The sequence below is a fragment of the Anabas testudineus genome, chromosome 4, assembly GCF_900324465.2.
Source record: "Anabas testudineus chromosome 4, fAnaTes1.2, whole genome shotgun sequence".
Classification (NCBI taxonomy): Eukaryota; Metazoa; Chordata; class Actinopteri; order Anabantiformes; family Anabantidae; genus Anabas; species Anabas testudineus.
In genome coordinates this window covers 5,105,667-5,118,162 of record NC_046613.1, presented here as the reverse complement: position 1 = coordinate 5,118,162, position 12,496 = coordinate 5,105,667, and the positions used below count along the sequence as shown (strand labels likewise).

Sequence of the window (12,496 nt, the reverse complement as noted above, 5' to 3'; positions counted from 1 at the left end):
TCCAGACGCCGGAGCATCCGCCCGGCGCTCCTCAGCCGGCACTCCAGACGCCGGAGCATCCGCCCGGCGCTCCTCAGCCGGCACTCCAGACGCCGGAGCATCCGCCCGGCGCTCCTCAGCCGGCACTCCAGACGCCGGAGCATCCGCCCGGCGCTCCTCAGCCGGCTCTCCAGGCCTCCGCTCCAGGCAGCCGGCTTCCGCTTCGCAGTCCCGAGGTTCTTCGGTCTGCGGCTCTCCTGCCGCCTCCCGGCCGTCCGCCCGAGGCTCTGTCTTCTGGTTTGTCGTCTCCGCCTTCTGGTTCGTCGCCTCCCGGCCGTCCGCCCGAGGCTCCGTCTTCTGGTTTGTCGTCTCCGCCTTCTGGTTCGTCGCCTCCCGGCCGTCCGCCCGAGGCTCCGCCTTCTGGTTCGTCGCCTCCCGGCCGTCCGCCCGAGGCTCCGCCTTCTGGTTCGTCGCCTCCCGGCCGTCCACCCGAGGCTCCGCCTTCTGGTTCGTCGCCTCCCGGCCGTCCGCCCGAGGCTCCGCCTTCTGGTTCGTCGCCTCCCGGCCGTCCGCCCGAGGCTCCGCCTTCTGGTTCGTCGTCTCTCCAGTCCTGTTCGCCGCCTCCTGGCCGTCCGCCGGAGGCACTGCTGGTCCGTTTGCCGCCTCCTGGCCGTCCGCCGGAGGCACTGCTGGTCCGTTTGCCGCCTCCTGGCCGTCCGCCGGAGGCACTGCTGGGCCGTTTGCCGCCTCCTGGCCGTCCGCCGGAGGCACTGCTGGTCCGTTTGCCGCCTCCTGGCCGTCCGCCGGAGGCACTGCTGGTCCGTTTGCCGCCTCCTGGCCGTCCGCCGGAGGCACTCCTGGTCTGCTGCTCCCGGTCCCTCCACCGGGCCTCCCTCCGCCCACCCGGTCTGGTGTTTCGGGCCCTCCTCCAAGCCTCCCTCCTCCCGCCCGTCCTCGTTTGTTTGTGGCCGTCTGGTATCCGCCCCTTGCCGGGGGGGTCCTGTCAGGATTCAGGCCTCATACCTGCCTGTTTAGACGTTTTTGTCTCCCCCTTCTGTTTGTTTTCTCCCTTCCTGCACCTCCACCTCCACTCAACCCATGGACTCTTAATTGACTGATTAATTTCACCTGTGTTCCCCTTTTGTTTTATAAGCTTCCCTCAGTCCTTTGTTCTCTGCTGGTTCGTCACGTTGTGTTGTGTGTCATGGTGCATAGTGTCCTCAGCAACTCTGGTTCGTCCGTCATCTTCCTCGTTTGTTTGTTGGACTGTTTCCCCACATGTGAGTTTTTGTTTGCCTGCGACTGCAGTGATTTTCTGTTGTCACTTTGTATTTTTGGTTTTGGCGTTTGCTCCTGTGTTGCCTTGCCCTCGACAGTAGTTTTCTTTTGTTACTTTTGTATTTTTTAGTCTGTCGGTTTTGTGCTGTGTAGTCCTGTGTTAAGTTAGTCAGTTATTTGTGTGTTTAGTTGTTTTATATTTCTTTACCTGCATTCCTGCGTTGTTTTAGGTTGCTACTTGGTCTGTCGGTTCCTGGTTTTTGTTAGTTCTAATCCACCGTGGTTTTGGGTCTTTTTGTGTTGATACTTTGTTAGTGTTTGTTTGGTTTCCCTGTGTCCCTGCCTTTTGTTGTTAATAAATAGTTCCTTTTGTACGTACCTGTTTACTCCGTGTCAGTCCGTTCCCTCACACACCACAACTCAAATCCTGTTTGTGTAATGAACAGACGCTGCATATTCTTGGCTTCTCCTTGCAGAATTTGTCATAATTTGACCTATTTACAAGACGACAGTGCCGGACTAAAGTATTTTATCTACGTGATACTGCAAATGTTGAGTTTGAAAGTTAAACTATTAAATAAGTCGACATAACTACCTCGAGAGAGATTTACGATGTGGTCACTCTAGTGGGGTGATCACCACAGGTGACGACATTTCTCTCTGTGATCTCTAACAGCACTGACAATTTTATGGCTCGAGTGATTAAAGACTTAAACATACAGAAGCATCAGGGTTGACTCAGGCATGAAAGGAAGACAGGCTGTTTAGGGTCATTAGTGTTTGTCTGACTGGGAAGGCATTTAAAGTGGCTTTGGTGATTATAGATAAGGCAGTAATATGTATTTTCAAGCTGCACAACATTCATGCAAACCAAGTGCTTTGTTAGAGTTTAACATGAGGACAGTTTGCTGTCTCCTCCTCCAGTATTGGAATGGCAAGGCTAATTTATTTAAGCCATTTGGGTTTAAATACGTATAAGAACAACGTTCAGTTTATTAGATGATATTTACAACTCAATACATTTGCTATTTGTCTGGCTTCCCAGTACTTTTGGAGGCCACTGTATAGTAGGTTTAAGTAAGGGTGGTGAGTTCAGCTTCCTGTTCACTTCAGCGGGAACAGGCAGGAGACGGGTGTTCTTGGAATGAACTGTTAAAAATTCCTTTGTGTGTGAGAATAATTGATGCTGTTATCCAGCCCCACCTCCTAGTCAAGTGACAACAACTGCCTGAAAGTAATCAAGTGTGACGTCTTCCCTCTTGAGAACCAAGAGTGTACGTGGACACCATTCACCTAATTAGTGTGCATAAGTATTAGGGAAGTCTGTATTCTGACAAGAGATGTTTTTCACATTGTTGCAACAGCTAACGCTCTATAGAGTCATTTTTTAAGAGATCTATTTGCTTGGTTGACAGATGGTATTTGTCAAATTGAGGCATGCCTTAGATTTCGATATATTCGACTGAATATGTCATTATTAAGCAGCTTTTTTGCTGGAGGCAAAAGAGTGACATAGTACACTGAGAAGATAATGAAGGTAGACAGGTTCACAAAATGTGTTGAGAAGAAAAGACACTTAGACACACTAATTACCTGCAAGAGATTTGTAAAACGTAAGCATTAACCTTCCAGGAACTCTTTAGTCTCTAGTGTCATCATTTTCCCGGACAGCGAACTTCCTGCTCTTGGTCTCTGAGCTACTAATATGATGAGAAAGTCAACGCCCTAATAAATAAGAAACACAAGCTGAGGCATCAAGAATCAGCCAATATTTACCTTAAGACTGATTCTCAAAGGTTTTATGGACTAATTCTGTGGGAGTGACACTGTGTGAACCTGGCAGTGGATGGATCGTTCATGGGCACAGGGCTACTTTACATTTGAAGAATGAATATGTGACTTTTCTTTGTATCAATACCAATATCCTAATATTAACAACATCATTTATTGATCCCCTTGGGCAAATGCTTGTTTGTACAGCTGCAGTATATGACGGCGCTGCTGTGTGGTTTCAGTGTCTTGTCCAAGGACTCCTCAACATGTAGCCAGGAGGAACAGGAAGTCACACCACTGACCCTGGGGTTTACAGACACCTGCTCTACTGACTGAGCTACATGGCACCCAATACCGAATCTGTTCAATAAGAAAAAAGATTCTGAGAAAATACACTATAGTATAATAATAAGATAGTTAAAGTCTTTAACACATGTGCAGAGGTACATAATACTTGTCGTTCGAGCGTGTCAAAGTTGTCATCAAAGCCAAAAGGTGGCTACTCTGAAGAACTGAAAACAACATTTCCTGGGTTGTTTAACACGTTTTTGTTGACTCCATGATTTTGTATTTGTTTTGTCATAACCTTAATTTCTTCAGTACCAATGTATAATGTTGAAAATAATAAAAAATAAAGACAAACCACTGAAGGAGAAGGTGTGTCCCAGTCTTTGACTGGTACTGGATATACTGTATATAATGTTTGCTGTGTTCAGAAAGGAAAGGAAAGCATACAGAACATTTTAAACATATGCGCCCACATCCATGACTGGGGTGTAGCTAATAATCCAACTCCAGCTAAACACCAACGTGTTATCGGCACATTTATAAACTGAAGGTTTGACCTGATCTTGGCACTAGATGAAAAGGGATAATGTTAAAGTTATTAGGATTCATTCAAGATCTGTCCGAGATCCGAGGTTAAATCGCAGCATAGAGTAAAACTAATGATAAAGCATGATGATAACATGCAGCTTTGCCAGAGATAGGTGTAACTTGTTACATTTCAGCAGTGTCATGGGAAGGTGAGAGTTTTTAAAGCTAGGACCGAGGAAGGGCGTCACTTCCTCAGGCATTTCTCTTGAAAAGGCGTACAAATCAAAACATGTTCAGCTGTTTATGTCACTGCAAGTGAAAGAATGTAAACTGACTTTTCCTCTCGCCAATTCATCAGAGCATCCCAGGATGCTTGTGTGGTGCAGATTATGATCGGTTGTTTCACATTGTTTTCACCCCATTTTTCCTTTCCTGTAGTTTCTCTTCGAAGCGAAGCCATATCAAGTATATCACAACTTTTACAGACTGAAAGGCACCCGGCGTTTAATCTAATATAATCTTTTCATTGTGGTGTGACAGCTGTGTAAAACCGAATCCAGCTTATGCTTGAATTCAATTTTGTAATTAAATAGTTCCAATAAACCTCGCTGGTTCCCACTGTCTTATATTTAATATTATATATCTCACAGCTCAGTCTTGAATCACTGCATAGAGGTCACAATCAAATATGTGCATGCCATTGCATAAGACAGTCGGAGAGAGAGAGAAAGAGAGAGAGAAATGAGGCTAGCTTGGGATGTTTGTGTTTGCCAGAAAATCCACAAACTAATTGCATAAGATAATCCAAACGGATGGCCTCATTAGCTGTGAATGAACAAGGAATGTTCTGAATAGTTTTTACATAACAGAAACCAACATCAAAGCTTACGCGCACAAAGACTTCATTATCTGATATCAACAAGAAGGTGCTCCCTGCTTTTTCAAGAATTTCTATTATTTGGGAGCGACCGAGCCACAACATCGGCTCATTTTACCTCATGTGAGAGAAGGTACAATCCAAAAGGGTCAACCCTAAAACCTAAATGAAATGGCCTGAACATGGTGCGACTCCCACGGTAGTTAATGTGTCACACTAATAAGCATCAGTAATGCCTACAAACAGAGCACGGTTTCTCTTTCCTTCCGTTGATCAGATCAGATCCATGCATGTATCCACCAGAAGGCAGAGCTGAACTCCAGAGGCTCTGTGAGAAATTGCTGCAAACCCTGACATGTCAAAATATTATACAGTGGTGAGAGAAAGTATGTGAACCATTTAGAATGTCATGGTTTTCTGCTTTAATTTGTCATAAGATCTGATCTGATCTTCATCTAAGTCAAGAGTATTCTCAAACATAATGTGCCTAAAATAATAACACAAAAGAAATTCTGATCTGTTTTCTGCTGGTGACAACTCCATAGCATCACTGTATCTCTGTCGCTTCCAGTCCGCTGCACTAACATCTCCTCGTGAAGCCTCTGAGAACAAGCCACCTTAAATTCTGCCACAGAACAGAAACCTTTGGCCTTCTGCTATTACTCAAAGCACTCCAAAAAGGTTAAGTGCATTTGATTTCTTTCTCAGCTACGCTCTGGCTCAGTCTTTGTCACTTCCGTTTTTTTCTTGTGTGTATGTTTGTACAATGAAAAGCAAAGCTTCAGTAAGAACATACAGGAAGTGGACACAATAGCATGAGCACGTGTACAATAATACTCTGAATAAAAGGTTTGGGAAGTGTTTTTTTTTATTCTTCCTCTGAATACCTGTATGAAAGATAAGAGCAACAATACACTTCACTTTCTCAATAAAATAGGTTAATAGGTTAACAACACTTAACTCACTATTAACCATTCACTAGTTCCGCTTTTAGAAAGGTAAATAAGTGTATTTTTTTGTGACATATTACTGGTAACACTGAAGTAAAAGATCTCTATATTTCTTTCGCACTGTTTTCAAACTCCTATTGTAAGAAGGACACTCTCATTGTGTTTTAAAAGACTGAGACTTTTCCTCTTGGTCTCTCTGGCACAGTTCCCTTGGCACAGAACACTAGGCGGGCCGACAAGAACGCGTCCCTCTGTCTTTGCAGCATTCAAAGTATCCTGCAGCGAACGTCCGGCGTCCTGCTGCACACGATGAGTCCTGCCACAACATGCACCCACTCCCTCGACCCCATCGTCCCTGAACAATGAGACGCAAATAAGGGATGCCATCAAATAAGGGACATGGCTGAAGCCAGAAGTGGGACATGGACACACGCGAAGCACGTCAAGCATGTACTCTGAGCCTCGGCCGTGGAATGTGCAACAAAGAACACATGCAGGCTGCAACAATTCTGGGAAAAGTTGTAATCTTGTGAAGAAAGACGTATTTATCTTATATGTGACAAGAGTAGCTCATAACATAGGAGCAAAATGTATTTCTTACTTTTTTAAAACAGTGTTCACACTCAAAAACACTGTGAAGGTCATCATAAGGTCCAAGAGCAAACGTATTGACCTCTTTTTGACACTGGTCAAAAAAAATATTTAAATCCATTATCGCTCAGATAATCACAGATATTTCTCTCTTCCCATGCTTAGGAATCTCTTGGCAGTCGCCCAGGCCTGGTTTCAAAAATCCCCGCCAGTCTGCATTGCCTTTGAGCATTTCTACAGAGATAAGTCAGCCGTCTACACAAACAATCTTTCTTCAGTCTTTCTGCCCCATGACAAGTTACGATCTTACAGACGAGGGAAAGTCTTAAAAACAAATACCTCAGATGTCTCACTCCCTTAAATTAGGTTAATAATATGGACTGCTTTCCCCCTGGGGTTTTCACTGAGCTTGCCAGGTTTACTGAATTATTTGTTCATTTGAGGTCAGAGCTTAATAGATAAATTGGCTTCATGGATCCATTAAAATGTCTGCTGTGTGACATAAGGTGTTCGGTATGGTGTGGGATTGCAGAGGCGTTCCTGTTTCATGACGGGAGCCTAGAAACCAGACGCAAGCCTCTGAATTACTGAGTAACAGAGAAGAAACTGATTTGGCAGACAGTCCACGTTGTCCTCGGTGCAACAGCACAGCCTTTAATTGCTCCCTCTGTTGGTGATAAGTCGAACAAAAAGGAAAGCTGAGACAATCACTGCTCTCTTGAGTCCTACTACAGATGTATCATCAGGCTCTTGCGGCAATAAATGTGCAAATAAAACTGTGTATGCTTGAATCAGAATGGAGTGAACTGGCATCACCAAAAACACATCCCTGCCAGTGGTTATTGGTTTATTATCACACTTAGACGAAAACTAAATATACTAAAAACATTCCTGGCAAGTGTTTTTTGCACAAATCTTCATTAAACTAAAGAAAGTACAGAGATTTCTACTTAACATTTATAAGTAAATAATGATCAAACCGGCCATTCCCATGTAATCTGCTATTTTTTCTAAAGCTTTCAGTCTCTTCTTGTGTCCTTCCTTATTCTGCAGATGGAGTTTTATAATTAGTAGAATAACTCATTTAAATTAAATCTGAAATAATATAAAAGAATCATAATAAGAATACTACACTGATATACAATAATCTATGGGTCTGGTAAGATTAATGTTTTATTAGTCAGTGTTTATTTGCACTTCACAGCATTTACCTAGAGTCACATGTCTGGCCACCTGGCTTCATCAGTCTTTTTTAGTTTTCACGTACTTCAGGCACATATCTGGCTCTTTAGCTGCTTAATGCTCCACTACATTCACCTGTTTAGTTGCTAAGTGTGTCTGTCTGCTGTTCGATGCTGTGTGAATTTGTCTTTTCGCTGCCCGCCGTGGCTCAATAAGCCACAACACAGGTGAGTTGTGGGCTGAACAGCTAAACAATGAGCTGAAACTCACTGTCAAGCTCCATAAAGCCAAAAAGAAGTGCACATCCAGCTGATGGATATCTGTAGGTTCACTATGAGTGAGTTTCTCATATTTTTAGAGAAAAGCTTGCAAGTTCAAATATGTATTTTAATCAAAGGCACTGAACTGACCTATGTCTCTTGTTAATCTAGAGAGGGAGTCCTCTGTTTGGTTGACACTAATTGTCCCGATAGAGTGAAGAGCCTAATTCAAGCAATTCCATTCACTAAAATGATCAATTTGGCGATTACTCAGTCATCTTCACGGCTAAATCTAATTCTTCCCATGAACATTACATAAATAACACAGTTTGAACTGTCCCTGGACTCGAGTCAACTCCACTCCTCCTCCCTTTTACTAGGCCTCTTGAAGGAATCTCCACATATAAAACCTTTTCACCTCCCTCCACAGAGAGCCAGAGAAATGCCTGCCTTGCCAAATTCCTCAGTGCTGTTTGTTGGGGCTTACAGTGCTGGTAACACAGGCTACCAAATACCAAAGTGAGAAGTCGCTGGTCTCAGAGAGAGCCGAATATGACTTTTGTTTTGTTATTGTATTATTATGATAGCAAAAAATTGGAAGGCATATTTCTTGAGTACGTATTGTTCACTTTATTTCCATTTATTGTATCCTTCGTTAGAAAAGCAGTAAAATTTAAGTATTTGTCTCCACAGGCCTTCTGCTGTTTTTGAGTTTCTCATCACCACATGGTTGATATTAACATTCCATTAACTTTTTAATGATGAGGACAATGCAGGCCGCAGGGGAAGGTTCATGACAGCACTGGCACGGTGCACACATTCCTGCATTAGTCTAACTGGAGGGCCTCTGCCGGGTGGGTGGTTATGGCGTTGATGCTGGGGGGCCTCGAGAGATGAGTAAACAAGAAAATAAAGAGCGCTACAGTATGAGCAACCTTCTCCCCCCCTGCTGTCTGAGATGTCTGGACAGAAATGTACACATGTGGTATTTTCCCAGCTAGGAAAGACGTGCAGGAGAGATGGACACCCCCCTCCCCCCCGACAGAAATGCAAAGCATGCATTTATGCAGCATTTTAGGCAACATGAAAAATTGGAATGTGAAGCCTTCTGTGAGAAATACTGAGGAATGCTGAATGATGTCCAACAAGTAACTCAGGTGGAATTCAGCAACCCAACGTTGGATACATGAGGTCTCATATGGCAGAAGACACCATGAATGGTCAACAGCTTCAGGCCATTCTCATCTATTAAAACCACAGCTGACATATATTTCAACCATGTACTGACAGCGGATGCTATATTTTCAGAGGCGACTCACAAAATGTTAAACTGGAGTTAGACAGGAAGCATCACTGTTAAGAAAATCAAGAGTCTTCTCGTCTTCAAACTGTCCAAACAATCCAAACTGCGACACTCAAATGTCAGAGGTCGTACAGGCTCAAATGAAGACGCAGCACATCTGGCATCTTTTCTGTTTAAAGTTTGAAACAGCTGGAAAACTATTTGGATTCATTTCAGCTGAATGAATCATATCAGAATAAATCACAAGCAGGTCCTGACACACTGCTAGCCGTTGCTGAGTTCTTGTCCTTATGCATTATGTCTATGCCACCATATAAGCAAGGAATTCACCAGTGGAGGTCATCTGTGTAATAAGACTGTTAAAACAGTTTCTCAGTGCTGCCACAGTGACATTCAATGTGCAAAACTGTTAAAACTAAGAACAGATGTCTCTAAAGTTCTACATTGTGGCACACAAATAACAACTGCGTACAGTCTAATGGAGAACACAAGTGGTTTTGGGCACAGTATTTTTTAGACTTATTCCTTTTTTCTGGATCACTGACCATTGGGAACAGAAGTCTGGGCAGAGTCGGGCCCTGAGCCACTGGGCAGGTACTTGGACACTGTCCTGATGTTGCCCTCTTTCATATCCTGGATGTGAGTGTCCAGTCTCTGGAGCAACTCCTCATTTCGCAACATTTCGTCCTCCAGGAAACGAGTGACCATGCCGTCTGCAGGTGACACTGACAAAGGCTGGAGAGGAAGAAAAACACACAACTGTAGGATTGTTTGCTTAAAAGAAGGCAGCGTGTTGCTACCTGTACACAACTGTGGACTCTGGATGTTTATTTGTGATAAGTCTCACCAGTGGAGAGGTACAGGGGGTAGTTTTGTCTCTGGACACAAGCTTCAGAGAGTCTTCAGATCTGGAGCTTTGTCCCTCACCACCAGATTCATTTGAACACGAGGATGGTACTGAGTTCCTCCTCATGTGTCTACTGCAGGAGGAGGACGAGGAGGATGCTGAGGAAAGAGGTCTGCTGTCTTGAGCCTGGCTGCAGGGCTGCTTGGTGCTGGGAGACTGGGATGGGGTCTGGAGCTGTTTGAAAAGCCTCTGGATCTCCTGCAACTTATCTTCGTTCCTACAGATAAAATAAATAAAGTGCATCAAGCTTCGGGTTCTTGATGTTTTGCGCTTTGTGTGCGCCACATATAGAGTACCTGTCGAGAGCAGGCTGTGGTTGGGTAGGTACAGTGGGGTTGTAGCAGGCTCGTTCATGGTTATCCTGGTTGGGATAGCCTACACGGGCATGCATCTCACTGAGAGCCTGCTTTAGCTGTCGATTCTCCTGCTCCAGCCCGCTGAGAGACGTCACATAATTCTCTTGTAGCGATGCCAGCGAGGAACCCCCCTTCTGAGCAGCGTGAAGGGATTCAGGGAGTACAAAGTAAAGATGGACAAATGAGTCACTTTTAGACACAAGGACTGAAGCCAAATGAAGAAAGAACCCTGTCTGCTGCAGTGTGTAAAATCATGTAGTGACCACATCACAACTATGTCAAACCTTGGATGACGGAGACTCTAGTTTATGCAGCAGAGCCCTCAGATGATGGTTGTCAGTTTGTAGAGTCTCCAGCTGTGCCTGAGTCATCTGAGAAACGAGAAACAAAAAAATGTGAGCTAATGTGTCATCCTCATTCCCACACAGCTGCTGGCTTTTAACCTTTTGCTGATCACAATTAATATGCGGATCATTTTTTTTGTCTCTGAGTCTGTATTTTCTGAAAACAACTGAAATGTATCCACTGTCTTTCATTTTATATCACATGAGCTTGGGCCCTAAAGAATTTGGTTGTGTTTCTGTACAGAATTTATGTACAGCATGTTGTTGAAGTAGCTTCTTTGCAATGCATGACTTTTAAAATGGCTGAGAGGACTTTATAAAAAGATTTTTAATAATGTAACTGACACATTTTGAAAAACCATTTTAGACACTTTGTTCAAAGCGAGTATTTTATATGTCTTAACAACACATCTGCAGGGAATCTTAAAGTGTTGTTCCTCTATGCTGATGCAGTGCCACTGAAAAATGTAAAAAGAAATATTCTGCAATAACATGTTGGTATTTTCTTCATTTTGGTCATTTCCATCCAACAAATCGTTTCCCTTCTTACTTTCAGCTCAGCTGCCTTCTGCTCTGCTCGCTCCACCTCACCACGAAGCTGCTGCTTGATGCTGGACGATGAGCCGCTGAGTGTGGCGATGGTGAGGTCGCGCTGGTGGAGCTCACTGGTCAGCCTTGACACCTCCTTCCTCATTCCCTCCACCTCACCGCTGTGAGTCTGTTTGGCCCTCTGAAGCTCTTCTCTGAGCTTTAAAATGAACCCAACAGATATTAATTTGTATAGAAAATATACATTAAGGTAAAGGTTCCCAAAACACAGCCTTTGTAGCATTTTGACCTTTTTCACTTCAGCCACAGCAGAGTCGTGTTCTGCTTTCATTCTCATCAGATCTTGCTCCATCTTTAAATGTTCCGCTTTCTGTCGGCTCATACTTCCCAGTCTGAACAAAAGAAACAAGAAAAAAGAGGGATTGTTACAGAATGTCATGCCTATATGTCCAAATAAATAGCGCTATGTGTATAAAGAGGTCAGTATCCACCTCTCTTTGAGGCATGCCAGTTCAGCCTTGAGATGAACCTCGCATTCTTGGGCACACTGAAGCTTTATCGCAGTTTTTTCCAGATCTTGTTTGAGGATTTCCACACCTGCACAGTCCCGAGCCGCCAGACAAGCCTCCAGAGAGCTGCACGCACAGGAACATCAATCACCATGGTGGATCACTGTCATTACAGTTGCTTCTACTTTTGTTTTGGACCAATGCAAACCACGGATATCACCACACAGTTACAACGTAGAGCGACCTCTTGTGCTAGAGTTGCTGCATTGCACCATCACAGCCTTGATAGTTAATAACAACAGATACCACGTTTACCCACCGAATGACTTGATCCTTAGCTTGCATTACTTGTTTGAGCCTGGCTGCTTCATTACGAAGCCTGTGGTGGTCAAGACTAGCTCTTTGCACAAATGCATCCTGAGACTCCAGCGTGGTACGGAGCTCGTCACATTCTTCTGAGAACACCTGTGGAGCAGCATCACACCAAATATATTCACTTTACTGTCAGACGCAGCAAAAAATGGAAACAGATCAGAACATTTAAGAAGCTGGAACTAAACAATGTTTGGGATTTTGCTTGATAACTTCTTATAATTATAAAAATCAGCTGATTTGTCATCATTGTGCTCACCCGTTTTTCTCTCTGATACTGTCCCTCATCAAGCTCCCTCTCTATTTGCCGTGATGCCAGCTGAGACTGGAAATAAGAAGGCAGACATTAGTGTCTATGGAAACGGTATGAAACTCTGACTTGGTTAAGTTATTATTTTGCTTTTACTTTCACATGTGTGAGCTCCTCTGTCAGGCTCTTATTCTGGGCCT

General features: G+C 44.0%; 1 protein-coding gene across 4 annotated transcripts in view; it reads right to left on the bottom strand.

Moving 5' to 3' along the window:
• The window catches only part of cep63 (centrosomal protein 63), a 28,173-nt gene that overhangs the window by 14,265 nt on the left and 1,412 nt on the right, over positions 1 to 12,496 (bottom strand). Inside the window, exons 5-14 of one of the 4 annotated variants that reach the window (XM_026346175.1) lie at positions 12,453 to 12,496; positions 12,306 to 12,371; positions 11,994 to 12,139; positions 11,657 to 11,800; positions 11,455 to 11,557; positions 11,167 to 11,364; positions 10,557 to 10,643; positions 10,213 to 10,406; positions 9,856 to 10,133; positions 9,555 to 9,746 (exon numbers count right to left, since the gene is read on the bottom strand). The exon at positions 12,453 to 12,496 is cut by the window's right edge and continues 70 nt beyond it. In XM_026346175.1, coding sequence (XP_026201960.1) covers positions 9,555 to 9,746; positions 9,856 to 10,133; positions 10,213 to 10,406; positions 10,557 to 10,643; positions 11,167 to 11,364; positions 11,455 to 11,557; positions 11,657 to 11,800; positions 11,994 to 12,139; positions 12,306 to 12,371; positions 12,453 to 12,496 — 1,452 coding nt within the window. Of the gene's footprint in view, positions 1 to 5,170; positions 9,747 to 9,855; positions 10,134 to 10,212; positions 10,407 to 10,556; positions 10,644 to 11,166; positions 11,558 to 11,656; positions 11,801 to 11,993; positions 12,140 to 12,305; positions 12,372 to 12,452 lie in introns of those variants that run through there. The other 3 variants (XM_026346176.1, XM_026346173.1, XM_026346174.1) reach the window with 3 other exon arrangements.